Source organism: Lonchura striata, chromosome 15 (assembly GCF_050655825.1).
Source record: "Lonchura striata isolate lonStrDom1 chromosome 15, ASM5065582v1, whole genome shotgun sequence".
Taxonomy (NCBI): Eukaryota; Metazoa; Chordata; class Aves; order Passeriformes; family Estrildidae; genus Lonchura; species Lonchura striata.
Window position 1 is genome coordinate 2,913,565 of NC_140717.1, and position 18,069 is coordinate 2,931,633.

Sequence of the window (18,069 nt, forward strand, 5' to 3'; positions counted from 1 at the left end):
TAATGCAACAAGGCGGGCATTAATTTGCATGGGCAGATGTCCACAAGCAAGGACAGATATGCAAGGTTCCTTGCAGGGGCAGGTGTGCAGGGGCGGATACGCGCGCGCGAGGCCGCTTCCGGACAGGTCGCTCCCACGAGGCACGGGCCGTCACGTGAGCGGGGCGGGCCGGCAGGTGGCGGGCGCTGACGTCACCGCCGCACGTCACGGGGCGGGGCCGCAAGGTGCGCGGGGCCGGGCCGGGCCGGGCCGCTCCGGTCTCCTGGCGCCGATGGACCCGGCCCGGCGCCGCAGCGCCGACCGGGGCTCGGCCTCCGGCGCGGGATCTCGCCCCGGCCCCCCGCGCGGCCCCGGGAGCGCGACTCGGCTGCCGCCCGACGCTGGCGTTTCGGCGCTGCCTTTCCCCGGCAGCGGCGTCCCGGGAGGCCGTAGGAGCTCCCGAGCGGACGGGCACGGCTTCGAGCACGTCTGCCCGCGGCGCGCAGGAACCGAGGAGCGGCCCCAGGCCCAGACCCCGCTGCCGCCCTTACTGTCCCCCGGCCCGGGCGGCCCCCCGTCCCCGGCAGCGCCCGGCCGGGTCACCTTCCCCGCGCCGGCCCCGCCGGAGTGGCGGGAGATGCTGCCCAAAGCGGAGTCCAGCGACCACATCGCGGCCTGGGCGGGCCCCGCCGTGCCCCGCGCCCCGACACTGCCCAAGGCTGTGTCCAGTGAGTCCCTCGCCGGCGGCTGGGCGGGCCTGACCCCCCGAGCAGAGCCGGGCGAGCTGCCCGTCCTTGCCCGGCCCCTCGGTCGTCTCGGCCCCAGCGACGTCTGCGATCTGCTGCCGGACTGCCCGGGACGAGCCCCGGAGGACGGCGCGTTCCGGTGAGTGGGGCCGCGGGGCGCTCGCGGGAACGGGGCTCGCAGTGCCGCGGGACCAGCACCCGCTGTGCCTCTTCTCGCTGTGGCGGATTCAGCAGGATTGGGGTGCGGGGCTGCAGGCAAGCTCCTGGCAGCGAGGGTGTCTGGTGCCCACTGTTCGTGCAGTATATCGTGATACAGACACGGACTGTGGAGGGAGTGCTACCTGCCCCTGCCCCGGCTGTCCCTGAGCACTAGGGCTAGCGTGGCGCTGCTCTTCTTCCCTATTGAATCGTCTCCCCTGTGACTGAGGTTCCTGTCACTACCAAAAGAGCCTGCGGGCCCTTTGCTAGTGCCCGTTGCGCAATGGCATTAATGTGTTGTAACGGATGTGGCTTTGCGTTGGTGAAGGACACCGCTGCGGGGTTGCAGCACTGCTGTCACATGCACTGCCCTGGCCTTTGTGGCTGGCAAGGGCTGGGAACTGAGATCCGGGTCCTTTTCCCCAAGAGCCTGAGCCTTCCTGGGGAAGGGTGGAAAGCGGTTTTCCAGAGACACCCTGTTTCACAGCATGCCTGTGTCAGCTGGTGGTGATGGAAACGAGGGCTCTTTGTGTTGGTTTCTAGAATTTCAGGTGCAGATCCTGGGGGATCTTGGAGACAAGGACCTGTCTCTCTCATACGGGAGTTAAGAACCTGGTGTATATGCCATGACTAAGCTTCAGCCTTGGCTACTTCTGTTGCCAGCAAAAAGCTTCCTTGGTGAATCTGGGGGCTGAACAGGGTTACAAAGAACCCCTCTGAGCCTTCGTGTTAGCCTGCTCTTCCTTTGTCCTCCCAAGCATCACAGTGGTCACCTGGAATGTAGGTACAGCCATGCCCCCAAATGATGTGACGTCTCTGCTGCACCTCAACACGGGCGAGACAAACGATGTGGATATGATCGCCATTGGGTAAGAAGATGAGGTGCAGCTCCCTCTATTCCTTCCCCTCTCCACTCTGGCCAATTGCCTTTTTGGGGAATCCCCAAAGCCCTGAGGGACAAAGAATGGAAGGCAGCCCCAGCCTCCCTTGGAGCATGGGGAGCAGGGAGGGGTGTGCATCACAAATGATGGCATGTCAGAAAAGGTGATGGAGAATCAACTCCTGGTAAAATGAGAGTGCTGAGAGGAACTGAAACCCTTGAGTACTAATTAGACATGAATACTCATCAAGCCTGAGGTTGGCTATACTGGGCCAAGTTAGCCATGCTCTTGCTGTGAGCTGTGGCAGTCGTTGGGTCAGGTCTGTCAAGGTATTTGACTCACCTGGCCAAGTCCTCTGGGAGCATTCTCCTCCTCTGCTTTTGCATGTGGTATGCAAGCATCAAGGGCATAGATCTGCTGTTCTCCAGAGGCTGGATTGGCTCCATGCCCCTGGTACACAGACCTGCTGACAGGGCAGTACCACAGCACTGTGGTGAGGCTGCTGAGGTGAGGGTGGCTGCCCCTCAAGAGACACACCAGTGGTATGTGAATTCCTGCCAAGGCCAAGGATGTGCTGTCTTTGCACAGGGGGCAGGAAGTAGACTCTGCCTATAGGTATGAGGTGGAAAAGCTGGATCTGCCTCCAGGACTGTCCCCGAGCTTCTAGTTGTGGGGGCTTAGTGGTGTAAGGGCTGACACACTGCTGGAGCCATGTTGGAGCCAGCCTGTCAGTCCCCTCAGCCTTGCAGGCCAGTGGAATGGGTCTGTGTGGGTACCAGAGGTCAACCTGAGCTAGATGGATGGGGTGAGGGGTGTAGCTGATAGTAAGGGACCTACTGGGACCATGTTCTGGCCAGGGCAGGGTGTCCTACTACTCCTTACTTCCTGGCATCTGTGCTTGGCTGTGTCCTTCCTCTGACCTGTGTCTCTGTGCTCTAAGCACTCAATATTTTTGGGCGAGACATTTTGTGATTGTGCTGTTCTCTGTGGACGTTTTTCCTTCTCTTCATTAATTGCCAAGCTGGGAGGAGCACTATTAGCTTTCTGGCTGCTGCTGCTCTGAGCTACGCAGCTCGAATACATCTGAACACCTTGTGCTGTTGGGACATGACTTCTCTGTAGAGACTGAAAGGCTCTGTAAGCCCCTCTTGCACACAGAGATGGGCTTTAGGCTTCTGCTCAGCCCTGTGCAGCTTAACTGCTTCTGCTTTAGAAAGGGCCAAGGCTTCCTGGATTCAGGGCCACTTGTGCCTCTGGCCACCACATGGCCCAAAATCATTGGAGCAAGGACATGGCTGGTTTGTGCTCTAAAATCAGTGTCTTCCCTTGACCTGCCCTTCCCACCCTGTCCTGCTGCCCAGCATTGTGCTTTGGCACCTCTCCCAAGTTCTCACTAACTGGGACACAGATGGTTTCCTGGTATAGCTGAAGGACCTTACATTTCCTCTCAGGCTGCAGGAGGTAAACTCCAAGATAAACAAGCGCTTGAAGGATGCCCTCTTCACAGATCAGTGGAGTGAACTCTTCATGGATGTGCTGAGCCCCTTCCACTTCATCCTGGTAAGGAGTCCTAAAGGAGTTGACTGTTGGTGTTCTCTCTGCCTGCCAGGCACGTGGGACACGGGAAGAGAAAGCTGGGAGGGAAGTGCAGTGGGAGAGCGGGCTGGAGGGATAGCCTGCAGCCATCCAGGCAGCAGAGACCGCTGCTGCATCCCACCCAGCAAGTTGTTTGGCTTGTGCCACCCAGCTGCCTTTCCTGCACTTTATGCTTCCCCTCTGGTGCTTTGGGGTGACTTTATGTCGCCTGCTGTATTGAACCAGGGTGAGGAGGTGAATGTGGGAACTGGCCAGTGCTGCTGGTAACAGCCTACAAGACTCAGGGCAGGCTCAGCTTCCCCAGACAGCTTCAGCTCCCCAAGCCATTTGCCTCAGAGCATATGTAAGCCCAGCATCACTGAGGCTCAGGTTTGGCCATCAGTGCTCATGAGGGTATGCACAGATCTCTGAATCAAATAACCTGTTAGTCACCTGTGGGATGGAGTGGCACATGAAGGGTGGGGGTGCTTCCTCATGGCCAGGAGTGGGGCGAGTTGTCCCCTCGTCCCCAGGCTCTCTACTATCCTACTCCAGCCACTGCTCAAATTCCAGGTCAGCACAGTGCGGATGCAAGGTGTGATCCTGCTGGTGTTTGCCAAGTACTACCACCTGCCCTTCCTGCAGGACATCCAGACAGACTGCACCAGGACGGGGCTGGGGGGATACTGGGTGAGTGTGGTCCTGGGGGGAGATTGTAAGGGGCTGTCTTCCCAAGGAGTCATGGGATCCTCTTGGTGCAGGGCAACAAGGGTGGGGTGAGTGTTCGTCTCTGCATCTTCGGCCACATGGTCTGCTTCCTGAACTGCCACTTGCCAGCACACCTGGAGAAGGCGGAGCAGCGGAAGGAGGACTTTGCCACCATACTGCACATGCAGCAGTTTGAGGGGCCCGTGGCCAACGGCATCCTGGACCATGAGTGCGTACCCCACCACTTTGCTCCCTAGTCTGGACTCTAGTGCCAGTCCTAGTCTTTGACCACCTCCATGCAGGGTCTGGGGTCTCCCCTACATCCCAGCACAGCTTGGAGATTAGGTCTTGCCTGCAGAGCTGGCCCAGCATGGACTCAGTATAGTGGGGGAGGTGTTTATAGAGGGGTCTTGGTCTCACCACATTCAGGGCTGGTACAATTCCTGCCTTACTAGCACTGTTGGGGTTTGGGACCAGTCAGAGGGGCCAGCTCTGCCCCTGTGTCCTGGCTTTGTGATCTGAATCCAATGGTGCCTCTCTGTGGAAATTTCCCCCCTTGGTTTCAGCTTGGGGAAGTCTGGCCCATTTGGCTAATGGTGCTTTGTCCTACCTACAGAATCCTGGCAGCTGGCCAGGCTGTTGGCTGAGCAGTGACCTGAGCCAGTGTTCCCATGAGCACCTGTGCTGTGGGCTAAAGGCTGCCCCGAGGCTGGGGACATCTTACCCCTGCTGTCCCTGGCTCTGGTATCCTCAGTCCTTTTTTTTTTTTTTTTTCACTGTTGCCCTTGCTGCCATCCACAGCCTTGTGTTCTGGTTTGGGGATCTCAATTTCCGCATCGAGAGCCTGGACATCTGTTTTGTGAAGTACGCCATTGACAGCAATGTCCTGAGCCAGCTCTGGGAGAAGGATCAGGTGAGGGGTGTGTGTGCTGCCAGCCTGCACTGGACCCCTAGCAGTGACTGACTTTCCCCAAAACTGCCCATACAGCTGTGGGACAGGGCATGTCCTCTTGCAACCCATAGGACACAAAGGGCCCTGGCTCTCATGTCTCTGGGGGAGGAAGGGACATCAGAATCCCAGGTCAGTCTGGATGCAGATGGGCACACTTCCCTCATGAGTGTATGAAGAGCTGAGGCATTGAATTTACAGACTAGCTGCTGGCATAGATGGATAAGCCCCAAGAGCTGTGGGAGCTGGCAGGAATGGGACTGGGATATCACAGTGTGTGAGGGTGGGGAGATCTTGGCAGGATCTGCAGAGGGGTCTGGCTATATAGGGGTTGCTGTGCTCCTTGATGTGCTCTCTTCCCCACAGCTGAACATTGCCAAAAACACGTGGCCTGTTCTCAGAGGCTTCCAGGAGGGACCCCTGAACTTCCCACCCACTTTCAAGTTTGATGTGGGCACCAACAAGTATGATAGCAGGTAGGAGAGCAGAACTGGACATGAGCTGGGACTGAGATATGCAGGACCTGTGGGGCTCGGAGCCAGTGCAGGTGGTGGTGTGGATGGATGGGGAAAGCAGCCATGCTGGGGCAGGCACTGACTGGACTGTGATGTGATGGCAGTGCTGGTGCCAGCACAGGTCTGTCCCTGCAGCTGTGCCGAGTGCCAAGATGAGCTGCATCCTCTGCCCACATGTGCTGTAGTGCCAGGGAGAGGCAGATTGGGTCAGAGCCCACTGCCCTTGCCAGGCAAGAGATGCCCCTCTGTGCCCTGCCAGTGCCAAGAAGCGAAAACCTGCCTGGACTGACCGCATCCTGTGGAAGATAAAACCTCCCAGCAAGGGATTAGGCACAGGTGGGCACCGGCCCAGCCAGGGCGTGCTGTCAGTGAGCCAGCTATGCTACTGCAGTCACATGGAATACACCGTCAGTGACCACAAGCCAGTAGCTGCCATCTTTGCTGTGCAGGTGAGCACTGTCCAGGGCTACTGGGAACACAGGCAGGAGCTGCAGGGGTGGGATGTCCAGCCTTGTGTGTGGGGGGCTTACTTCGGTTCGGCAAGCTCAGCTGCCTTGGCTCTTACTGGGGGCTGCTGTGGATATATGCATGGGGTGTCTGGGCAACAGAACCAGCTCTTTGTCATGCCGTTTCTCAGCACATACCTGTCTCTGACAGTTTGCTTCCAAGGTGGACAAGCCCCTGGTTGAGATTTATGTGGCTGACGAGTGGAGCAGGCCTGAACAAGCAGTTGTCAGGTACAAGATGGCTGTTGGCTTCCACCGGAGCTCCTGGGACTGGATAGGACTCTACCGGGTAGGGGCTTGGGGGCTGCTGGGGCTGGAGGGAGTGGGGAGCACTGCGCAGCACTGTGGGGTCCCTTCTGAACTACCCCCACCAGTGAACATGGTGAGGGCATGGAGCTGTGCCCTCCCTTCCCCTGGCATCATGATGTGGTCCTGCTTCTGGAGGCTCTGGTCCAGCAGTTCCTTCTTCCCCCTGCTCTGTGGGCCCCACGGGGCCCCAGGGTATACCTGCAGGGTGGTGCAAGGCAGCTTTGGGTCACCCTCTGTGAACAGAGTGGGCTGAGCAACAGGAGACTGAAGAGTAACTGTGCCAAGTGTGGCTCACATTGTCCCACTCACTTGTATTGTCCTATGTATTGTGCACAGGTGGGCTTTCGGCACCCCAAAGACTATGTGTCCTATGTCTGGGCCAGGAGTGATGATGGGGAGCGCTGCCTGGAGAAGCAGCTGTGTGCACAGGTGAGCTGGGGCCAGCCCTGCTGTCTTGCTGGCACTTCTGCCCCCAGTGGGGGGACAATGGCCCCTTTGTGCCCCTGAATGTGGGAGGCAGGCACCTTGTTATTACCTTTTGCTAGGTATGGGGCAGGCTCATGGTATTGGCAGCAGAGATTTGTGCTTTTAGCTGGGGTTGAAGGTGAGGTGGCAGGGGGGTACCCCTGTGCCAACCTCAGTGCCCATCAGGTGTCTCTGGGCTGCAGGTGATATTCTCTGAGGAAGCACTGCCCAAGGGGAATGGCGAGTACATCCTTGGATACTACAGCAACACCTCCAGTAGCATTGCTGGTGTGACTGAGCCCTTCCAGGTGAGCACAGCCAAGAGGTGAGGGTGAAGGGGGATGGATATGGGGGGAAGGGGGGTGTCTCTTGGGGAGGCCAGCTGGTGTTGTTGTACTCAACAGTCCCTGTGAGGGTCTGCTAGCAGTGCTGATGCATGGGTGCAGATTTCCCTACCCAGGTCAGAGGAGGGCAGCAGCTCTACAGACAGCTCAGGCAGCAGCTCGGAAGAGGATGACAGTACACTTGTCCTCCTGGCTCCCAAATCCCGTAGTCCCAGTCCAGGCAAGATGAAACGTCACCGGAGCCGAAGCCCCAGCCTGGCCAAGTTCCAGGGCCTCATCCTGCGGCCATCAAGCCGGGACAGGGGTACAAGCCGCAGTCCCTCACCCCAGAGCCGTTGCAGCCTCCCCAGAAATATCCCCACCATCAATCTGCCCCAGGAGGAGCCGGGGCACCATGAAGTGAAAAGCAAGGAGCTTGGACAGGCAGCTGAGAGCCCAGATGGCAACTCGTTCTATCAGACTGTGCAGGAACAAAGTGGCCTCCAGCATGTCTCTGCTGACAGCTCCCTGGCCAGGGCTGATCCCCGGAACCTGGGCCTGCTGCCTGCACTGCGCCTGGAGATGATTGACCAGGCCCTGGGCCGGCGGCAGGAGAGTGCAGACCAGGGCTATTATTCCTGCTGGAGAATGAGCCCCACCAGCCCCCCAGGCTGTGGCTCCTCCCCAAAGGAGAGGCACAGCCCCCAAGAACTGGATAGACATAGCTGTCCCATGGGCCGCTGATGCAGTGGCTCCCTCCATCCTCCCCGTAGCGCGCTTGCTGTGTGCTTTCCTCTGCCACTTCCCTGCTGAGACACTCCCTCCTTTATTTATTGCAGTGACTCCTCACCCCTGTTGTGTGCCTGGCAGGTAGAGGCCTTTCCCCTTGCTGCTCCCAGCCCAAGCTCCTGCCCTGGGCTGTGAGGTGACCACACAGGGGAGGGTAGGCAGAGATGGTCTAATGCAGTTTGGGGAACCCCTTACGAACTTCCAAGTGCAAGGACTCTTCTCCCACCGGAGGAGTGCTGTCCTCACACCTGCAGATGGCACAAAAGGCCAGGGCAGGGCTCTAGCAGGAATGGTGATAGGCACAGAGCAAGGACCACCACAGGGTACCCTGGAGAACAAAGCTTGCTCCTTCCCTGCTCTACCATTGTGCCTCAGCCTGAACATAGTGCAAATGACAAAATAAATGGTCCTGCCCACCCCAGCTGCACTGTGCTTACTGCTGGGGGCAGGATCAGCCCTGGGGTGTGGGCCAGAGTGTCAAGAGGGGACAGCAGGCTCAACTCTTGCACCACAAATCATGCTCTGACCACCCACCTTTTATTTTTTCTGCTGCATGCAGGTACTGACCCCAGCCCTACTACCCTGCCTGGGCAAGAGGGTCAGGATTACACCTCACTGCTCAGGCCCCTCAGTTGAAGGGTCACCAATATAGGGGTGGGGTACCCTACCATCCCCCCTGCCACAGAGCACACCAGGGAAGCACAATGGGTTTCCTCTTTCCTGAGCCCTCCTATTTCTTTCCCCTTGCTTTTGGTAGTCATGGATGGCAGTTCCTTGAGAGGCTTCTCAGTCTCTCTGCCTCCTCTGGCTGTGGTCCCCAGCTCCATGCTGTCACGCCAACAGCCATGCTTAGTGCCATCCTTTGACTTGAGGACCAGACCCCAAGCAGCTCCCAGCTGCATCTGCTGTACAGCACATCTTCCTCCCCTTCCCAAGGCAGCACTGCTTGGCTGTCATCGAAGCACTGTGTGTGGCCAAGCTGGTGTCTGCTCTACAATGAGATGCTGGCACTGCTCACAGAGGGTTCCTTCTCCCCTGGCATGTGTCTTCCAATGTACATCCTTGGCCTTGGAGTTCATATGTAGAGGCCCCCAGTGTCTTAGAACCTTTTTGAGCCACCGTGCAGGTACAAGCACAGCCCTGGTCATCATGGTACAGCTGCTGGAAAAGCAAAGCTGTGAGCACCACTGTAACCCTGCAGCACCAACATCCACTGCCCCTGCCCTGCAGCCTGGTTGTGGCATGGCAGAGCAGGGACCAATGCTTGCATTACCAGTTTCCTGCTCCACCTAGCCCCTGGCCCCTCGACCTCCCCACTTACCTGTTCTGTGACCCCCTGCCTGGGCTGCAGGCAGCAGGCAGCTCTAGCACAAAGCAGTTCATGGTGATGCGGTCAGCCAGCACAGCCACGTCTGTGTCACTGCAGTGCCTTGCCCTGTGGAGGCAACGTGCCAGCCTGCAGGCACAGGAGAGCATGTGTCACCAGGTGCTGGCCGGGGCAGGCATCCCACCTCCTCGGATCCCCAGCTGTATGCACACAGTGCCCTTTTCCTCCTGGACTCACACCTGTGTGTGCAGTTGCAGTGGAGGAGCGTCCGGCTGTCCGCATTGTGCAGCTGGTACTTCACTTCATGGGGTGCAATCTGGTGGTCACACTTAGCCAGGTGCTTGTTGCACCTGCACCCCCTGCCCGGGCCTGAGGAGAGTGGGGAGGTAATGGGCACACCCAGCACATGACTCCACCAGCCTGAGGCCTTGAGCCACCCCAGCTGCACTATGCACATGCTGCCCACAGTACCAGCTCACCCTGCTGCCTGCGCCCCTTCACAGCTGGCACGGGGGTGGCTCCACACTGCACTGTGGCTGGGCTGGGTCCAAGGCTGCCATACCAAGGATATGCTGAGATTCCAGCTCCTTGCTCTGCTCCAACTGAATCCTGTCCTGACATTGTCAATGCTGTTGCACGGCCAGGCTCTAGCCCCCACTGCACTGCTGGGTGCCTGGTTGCGAGCTCAGCCTTGTCCCTGGCAAATGCAGGGGTACCTGGGCCCTGTGGTTGCTGGGCTGTCTTAGGTCTTCGTGACCAGTGCCGCCCAGGCTTTGTCTTCAGTTCCTGTCGGAACCGTTTACGCCCTGTTCTAGAGAAATTCCTTCCCTTGCCCGAGGGCTGCACAGTGGGTCTGCCCCTCTCCTCTGCTGGTAGGCTGGGGTGGTAGTGATTCTGCTTCACCATCCTGGCCAGAGGCACTACTCCATAACGCTCGCACCTGGGGACACCGCGTGCTGTGAGGTCGTGCACACCATGCCAAGCCAGTGCCCGAGGGGGCAGCCGTGCAGGCACGCTGAGGGCCGGGCACCCCGGGAACTCACCCGCCCCACCAGTACCACTGGATGCACTCCTCACTCTCTTCCAGCACAAAGCACGGCACCTCCAAGAGGTTGAAGAATGTGACGCCGATGATGTTGGAGACGGTGTCGTTGACGGCGAGTAGGCACCGCCGGAACCTGCGGGCAGGGAACCGGTGAGGAGGGTGGGCTCCCCGGGCCTCCCGTTTCCTCACGCCCCGGGCTCACCTGGCGTCGCAGTCGCAGTGGGACACGGTGTGCAGGCGGTAGTTGCGGATGCCGTAGTTGAACTGCAGCGCCGTGATCTGCGCCCAGCACTGGTCGTGCTCCCGGCAGCACTGGTCGGGGCCGCGGAAGAGCCCTGCGGAGGCGGCGGTGAGCGCGGCCCCGCGGGGGGAGACGGGGCGCTCCCGCCGCCCCCCGCCGCTCCCTACCCAGCTCGCTCCAGTTCCCCGCCGAGTTCCCCGCGCCGCACCACAGCGTTCCCGGCAGCGTCCAGCCCCGGCGGCGGCGGCGTTGCGGTCCCGCCGGCACGGGGTCGGTGCAGGCGGCACGACGCCGCCACAGCACGGACAGGGCCCGGCGCAGCGCGGCCCCGGGCGCGGCAGGCGGCTGTTGCGCGCAGGCGGCGCGGAAGGCGCGAGCGAGGAGCGGATCGCGGCGGGTCCAGCAGGCGCGGAGGCGGCCCGGGGCAGCCCAGACGCTCTCGACCAGCGCGGGTCCGGTGCCGGTGCCGGCAGTCAGGAGCGCCACGTACCGCGCGCCGCCCGCGCCCGCCGCCTCCCGCGCGCACGCGGCCCCGCCGAGCCAAGCGCGCGCGCATGTGCAAAGCGCCGCGCAGGCCAGAACCGCGCGCGCCCACATCCCGCGCACCGGCCCGCCCCCCGCTCCGCTCCCCCTTTTAACTCCGCGCCCCACAGCGAGCCCAGCGCTGATTGGTCCGCGCCGCGCAGGCCCCGCCCCGCCCCGCCCCGGGACAGAGCGGCGGGACCCAGCCGGGGACCCCAGCCCTGGCTCCTCCTCATCCCGGGCACCCCATCTCGGTACCACCATCCTGGGCACCCCCCCATCCCAGTACCACCCCATCCCGGGCACCCCATCCCGGCACCCCCATCCTGGCACCCCCCATCCCGGCACCCCCATCCCGGGCACCCCCATCCCGGTACCACCATCCCGGTACCACCATCCCGGGCACTCCCATCCTGGCACTCCCCATCCTGGGCACCGCCTGCTACACACACCCCACCCCACGCACTCTCTCCCTGGGCACTCATGAGTGTGCTCTCATGTGCAGGACTCTGGATGCAGGTGTGTGTGCAGCTGTGCATAGGTGCCTGCACACTCACCTTGAGCACACGTATACACACGTGTGTGAGTGTATGGCCATGTGCCATGTGTGCCCAACCATGTGTGTGCCCCGCACAGGCTGTAGCCATATCCCTGCTCAAGTGTTCACTGTGTGCAGTCAGGAACAGAGCATTGTCCTGTCCAGCCTCTGCAGAAGCTGCCCACAGCCCAGGATCACACCTGTTTGAGAGTTGAGGATTGTTGAGGATGGAGCCACCACAGCCCCCCAGGGCAACTCCTGCTGTGACCTGTACTAAGGCCTGACCCTCACAGTACAAAGGTGTTGATATTCAAAGGAACCTCCCATACCCCAGTTTGTGCTTATTGCATTTTGTTCCAGTACTGGGCATCACTGGGAAGAGATGAACTCTTGTCTCTTTGCACCCTCCTTGCCTGTGTATTAGCAGGATTCTGCAAAATTCCTCTGCTCCAGCCTCAGCAGACCCCGCTCCTGCAGCCACCCCACACAGTACAGGTAGTCCAGTCACTCCACCACCATCACAGCACTTTGCTGAACTCACCCCAGCATATCTGATTATCCCAGGTAATCCCAGCTGGAGCTGCATGGCCTCCCCATTGGTGCTCCCTGCCCAGCTTTGCCTGGTGCCATGAGGACACATCCCTGGCTTCTGCTTAGCTGGTGCCCAGCAGGATACCAAGGTCCATCCCTGCAGAGCTGCTTTCCAGCTGGTGGCACAACTTACGCTGGTACAATATCCCCCTGGGAATCAGGATCTCTCTACCCTGGAAATACCTTGGGAGGGTAGCTGGGCTGTGGGGCAGAGCTTCACGTGTCCCAGAGCCCCACTGGCCCAGGGAAGTGTTGTTCAGGGTGGCCTGTGTGTCTGGGAATCCTGCTGCATCCCAAAAGGATGCTGGCCCTGCTCTGGAGAATTGGCCCACTGAAGTCCAAATGCACCTCTCTACCTGAAGCGGGGAGGGAGGGAGGGAGGGAGGTAGGGAGGGAGGGAGGGAGGTTCCTCTGGTATGTTTTTTTCTTCCAGGGCTAGTCTGGAGTCATGTCTGTCCAGGCTGATGCTCTGCCCTGCTGGGGTTCGGGGAGAAGGTCTGTGGATCCCCATGTGCCCTAACCCTAACTGGGAGACACTGGGGCCTGATGGATGGGGCTTGGCAGTGTGGGCTTACCTTATCAGGATTTCCCTGACAGCAATGCACTCCAGACAGGGCAGAGTTCATCCTGTGGCTGTGATAGGTCTGCCATGCGCCACCCATGACATCACCCCATGTGTCACAAAGGTTTCCTGTATCCTGGGAGCTGTGTTCATGAAGCTGGATGAGGGCTGGCAGGACTGGCATGCCAAGGCTGTGGAAGGGCTCTGCGCAGGGATACCCCAGATATGGGAGAACCAGCCTTCCACCCATAGGGATCCAGAGAGCCCTCCTGAACACTGTGCTGTGCTGATGTCCCAGTGCCCCTAGGACCGCCTAATGCGTGCTTTGTGCCCCATCATGTCCAGCACCCTGGGGCTGCCCTGTGCCTGGGCTGTGTTGGCAGCCCTGTGGGGCCCCACAGGGAGGGATTCCTGGGGCAGCACAGGACAGCCTTGGCTGACAAGTGGATGACTGCTTGAGAGACAGAAAACTCAGTTTAGGTTTGTCTGGAAGATAACAGGGGATAAGGAGGGATGCCTAATGCTCTGGCCTTCACCACCCAAGCAGCCAGTGGGTTACAGGGCTGGCCCTGCAGCAGATCTCCCCACTGTGTAATCATGCAGCTGCTGCCAGCTGCTGGCACAAGGTTGGTGTCTGGCTGGACAGTGAGGATGTGGGGCTGAACCCCGGACTACCCAACCCAACAGGCAGCACTGCCAACCCTGCACCCAGCTCCACTGACGTGGCTCAAGGCTGTAGACAAGGCCAGTGTGCGGCTGAGCTCCCAAGGACACAGGGCTGACCCTGAGTGGGGGAGCACTGAGCTCTGCTGAAGATGCCAGTACTCGTGGTCCATGCAGTGAGGGTGGAGAGTAGTCCCAGCCTGGGTCAGCAGGAGGGCAGATATGGGCTGGTGAAGCAATTCTTTCACCCCTTCTTCTGCACGCCGTGCTCCATTGGGGACTCCCCAGTACAAGAAAGATCCCATACTGGAGTGAGGCTGGTAAAGGCTGCTGAACTGGTCAGGACTAGAGCTAGGCTTACTTGGGCTGAAGAAGAGCAGAAATCAGACTTTATCTGCCCTGAACTCTGAGTCATGGCAGGACTCATTTCTTCTCCTTTTGCACTCTCCAGGCCAGCATGGGCATTGGGGTGATGCCTCCTATGGAGACATCTTGCAGGCAGCTGCTGGATGACCAGACTGTGTAAGTGGCTGCCAGATCTGGGACCTTATCCATGTCTCAGTATCCCCATGTCCAGCCTTGCCTTTTGTGCCAGCCAGCAGCACTGGCATATTGTATGTGCGTCACACATGGTGCTCGCCTGCTCGTGTCACCTGGGGACGGGCACCCTTGGAGGAGACACACAGCTCTGCCTCCTGGAAAAGGAATTGCTGCAGCAGAGATAAGCTTCTCTGCTTTTTACTGATCTAAGCTGGAACTTAGAGCTTTGTGAAAGGAAGCAATAGAGCATCCAGGGCATCCATGGCTCTGAACATGAAAGGCAGAACAGGGAAAAAACTTCACAAGAGAAGATGTCTTGTGAAGGTTGGAAGACACAATTCAAGCTGTAATGAGAAAAGGAATGGTGCAGTAATTTCACACCTCAGTTGATTATCAGTTCAAGTACTTTGCAGACCCAGGGAGACCCTTGAGGGCTCCTTTGGACTCTGGCATGTCCACAAGTCCACAAGGACCCATAAGTCCCTCCACCCCATGTTGGTTGGTGGGCACTCCCCAGGCCAGCAGCCAACACAGCCACCACCTGTCTGCATAGGAGAGCCTGGGTCAAGCTGTGGCCCCATGTGACATCTTTGTCCCATCTGGATCCCATCCTTTGGCACCAAGACCCCACACCAGTGCCACCCTATCACACTTGCATGACTTGGGACTGTCATCACACAACAGCCAGAAGTGCCCCAGCCTGCTGCATCAGGCTACTCAGGCTTTCCATCAGCCTGATAGAGATGTGGGCACTGGGATGTGGTGGGAGACCGTCTCTTTTTGCTGATTTTGTGACATTTGCCTGCTTCCTGGCTACCCTGTGGTGGGCTTAACTCACCTGCACCTTGCAGTCCTGGCTCTAGGGAGAGCACTGGTTCAGGCTGGGGTGGCACTTGTGCCCATGGATGCACATGCCACCCTGGGCAAAGACAGCCCATGTGCCTGGCCCTAGGCTCAGGGAAGGCTGTGCTGGTTGTCATCATGTAGCATCTGCCCAGAGGTCTTCAAGAAAAGAGCCATCCCTCTAGGATATATTGTGTAATTTTATAGGGGGAAGAGACTCTTGCCAGATTCTCATTCCAGAAGCAGAGCTGGCTTCATCAGCTATTTTCAGTGTGAGGCTGGGCTGTAGGGACAATGGAGGTCGTCAGGCTCTGCACATCTGCAGGTCCTGCAGCTCAAAGGAGGCATCTCCTGCTCTGGGTCTTCAGCCACAGCTGCAGCCTCCTCAAGGTCTTTTCCAAGAGTCATAGAGCACCCTGAAGGCCCTGGGCAGCCTTGTTTGGGTGACCCTGCTTGAGCCAGGGACTAGAGAACCTCCACCCTCAGCAAGGAGGTTCCAGCAGTATTTGCCTTGCTTCCAGCAGTAAATAACCAGCCTTGCCTACAGGAAAATACAGAAAGCCCCAAGACTTAAGGTACACAAAGAAAACCACCCCCAATCCACTACAAGGTATAGATGTTCCTTGTAAGAGGATGGTACTTTCCTCCTACTGATAATAGGAAGAAATTCTTACAATTTTCTGTTTTCCCTTCATCCCTAGGCATTTCCTCATGCCACTGTGATCTTGGGACCACCTGGTTTTACTGCCCTGGTGAACACATCCCTATAAATTATGGAAACTACCCAGGAGGAAGCAACTCTGCAAGGAGTAGTACCTGACTGGTGCATATCACTGAACTCCAGGTGAAGGTCAGGTAAGTGATGAATCAGCAGGAGCTGGGTTTACCAAGACCAGGAGGAGCAGCTTAGAGTAGGGACCCCCTTCCCAGCATGCATGGGGGCTTGGCAGGAGCTGTGGGCTGGCATGCTGGGGAGAAAAAAGTTCATGGGGTTGAGGCATTTCTGGAAAGCACAGTTGCTTTTCTTTCAATGCCCAAGGAAAACTGGGCTGGAATTATCATCTCTTTGGAAATGAGATGAAAGGACCAAAGCAGCTTGACAAGAGAAAAAATTCCCACATGCTTCAGATTTCCTTCCCATTGTGTGCAACAGATGTGACAAATGATGGGAAGGTTTGGGTGCCTACAACAGGAGGTGTGTATAGCACTGGGTGAATAATTTACTGCAAAGTCAGGCGAACAAGCCACAGCACGTGTGTGCTTGTTACTCCCAGGTGGCAGAGCAGGGCCCTGCATGCAACCAGCTCCACCCCAAGCACCCCATGGGGACTGGCAGGGCTGCAGCCTGTGCATCCTAGCCTGCAACATCCACACCACGTCCACATCATTGTATGGCTCAGCAAAGGGGTATGAATGCAGGACAAGCTTAAAAACTTGAGGATTCCTCCTTGAACTCTACATATCTCCCAGTAAAGCTAGTTTCCCTGGTTTTGGTAAAGGAAGCAGCCAATTTCAGATGGCCTTGGGCCCCAGAGAATCTCTCCTTCCCACTGGAGCTGAGTCTGGTGCAACTGAGTCTGGGCTTCTCCTGGCTCAGTCCAATGAAATTGCTGTCCTGGCTCTAATTTGTAGTCCAGCCTAGACACAAGGCAGGAATCCCAGCAATTTTTATGGAGGGCAAGCATCAGGAACAGTCACACCACAGAACCTCTGCAGATGTTGGCCAGCAGCAGGATGAGGCCAGCTGTGTCCCAGGCTGTTAAAAGTTGCCAGCAGTAACAAAGAAGGGCAGTTACACAGAGCAGCAATTCATGGAGTGAGTCCTAGAGACACGGCACGCTGCTGACACAAGGGATTCTGCAAAGGAGACTGGGAGCTTCCTTGTCCTCTGGCCAAAGATGGTAGCCTTGGCCTGTTCTGCTGTTGTCACGACCCACTGGTCAGAGGAATGATGTTCAGCATAAATCCTCACCAGGCTGAACAAAGCCACTGGACACATGTCAGGAACTCCTATGTTTCATTGTACAGTCACTGTAACTCTGGCAACCAGCCCACTGCTTAGACTCAAAAGATGTTGGCCAACAAGCCTGTAAATTCTTATAATACACTTCCACAAGGTCTAACAAGCTGTCTAACAAGCCACAACACATTTCCATAAACTTACCACTTGCACAACGAAGTTCAGCACAGAGTAATGGGGTGGAATATGGTGTGTTTGGCCCAGGAGAGGAATAAACACAGGAGAGGGAGAAAGGGAACAAAGATTATAAACAGTATGTAGATCCCATCTTGGTCTTGCTGCATGGATGGTCCAGAGCTGGGGTTGTGAGACAAAGAAAATGAAAAAAAAAGGAGGGAAAAGACACTGAGTGGGTCCAATCCACTTTATTTTCTAGTTAACCTGGTACAAGCCTTTTTTGTAAACTTAACTCTTTGTGCTGTTTTGTTCATGCATGCACAGCCAGTCGTTTCAGCCCTCCTGCAGGAAGTGTGTTGGAGGAGGGAATGGAGCATGAAACTCAGGGGGGAGCAGGAAATTGGCTAAGAATGCACTGCCCACCCTCCATGGGACTCTCTCCTACAATCACATCTTTCCAGTTGTAAATCAGAATGATTGAGACAAAACTTGCCTATGCGTGGTCCATTACAGCCATCAGGAATGGTGACTGCAGAAGCCCGAAAGTTTTGTGAGCAGCAGGAGCCCCAGGAAACCCAGCAGGCAGGGGAGTGGATCTGGCCTAGAAAGCTACCAAGTTGTGAAATACAAAGTTGTGTTTCATGTCAGGTAAATAAAGGTAACCTGTGTAATTTTAATTGTGAAATGTGTGGAACACGGCCATGGGACAGTTATAAAGATGAGTTCTAATAAACAACCGAGGAAAGTGTGGAAGAAGACTTTTGGACCAATGTTTTGTTTGCAATTAATGATTATAAGTCTTAGCTGTTTTGTAGTAAGAGTATTTGAATTATAACTTTAGAATGTTGCCTTTTGATAAGAACTTTTTTCTTGTAATGAAGTCTTAAGCTGTTTTGTAATAAGAGTATTTGAATTATAACTTTAGAATGTTGCTTTGTATTAAGGATTTTAAACTGTAGCTTTAGAATGCATAAAGGATTTAAACAAAAGAGGGAAATTAACCTATTCCCAAGCTCCTAGCAAAACAGTGAAAATATCCTGGAAAAGGAAGATGGACATCAACGTCGCTGATTAGTGATTTTGAAAAGGGAAGCTGGACATCACTATCCCAGAATAA

At 57.2% G+C, this 18,069-nt stretch overlaps 2 protein-coding genes across 4 annotated transcripts; one reads left to right on the forward strand and one right to left on the reverse strand.

Moving 5' to 3' along the window:
- Nucleotides 1-229: 229 nt before the first annotated feature.
- On the forward strand, nt 230-8,364 carry INPP5J (inositol polyphosphate-5-phosphatase J). 2 transcript variants are annotated; one of them, XM_021536767.3, is made up of 12 exons: nt 231-864; nt 1,682-1,792; nt 3,256-3,364; nt 3,953-4,069; nt 4,141-4,316; nt 4,889-5,000; nt 5,403-5,512; nt 5,811-6,000; nt 6,209-6,346; nt 6,703-6,795; nt 7,035-7,139; nt 7,278-8,364. In XM_021536767.3, exons 1-12 carry the CDS (start codon nt 272-274, stop codon nt 7,896-7,898), a joined length of 2,475 nt encoding a protein of 824 aa, XP_021392442.3. In that variant the 5' UTR covers nt 231-271; the 3' UTR covers nt 7,899-8,364. The 2 variants fall into 2 exon arrangements, with proteins under 2 accessions (XP_021392443.3, XP_021392442.3); XM_021536768.3 differs by lacking the exon at nt 1,682-1,792 and having other exon boundaries at nt 230-864.
- A 97-nt stretch (nt 8,365-8,461) lies between these two features.
- PLA2G3 (phospholipase A2 group III) lies at nt 8,462-11,153 on the reverse strand. 2 transcript variants are annotated; one of them, XM_085592843.1, is made up of 7 exons: nt 10,724-11,153; nt 10,518-10,650; nt 10,314-10,448; nt 9,750-10,210; nt 9,510-9,639; nt 9,265-9,399; nt 8,462-9,101 (listed from the first exon to the last, which is right to left on the reverse strand). In XM_085592843.1, exons 1-7 carry the CDS (start codon nt 11,151-11,153, stop codon nt 8,897-8,899), a joined length of 1,629 nt encoding a protein of 542 aa, XP_085448969.1. In that variant the 3' UTR covers nt 8,462-8,896. The 2 variants fall into 2 exon arrangements, with proteins under 2 accessions (XP_085448969.1, XP_021392458.3); XM_021536783.4 differs by having other exon boundaries at nt 8,462-9,104.
- Between the last annotated feature and the right edge of the window lie 6,916 nt (nt 11,154-18,069).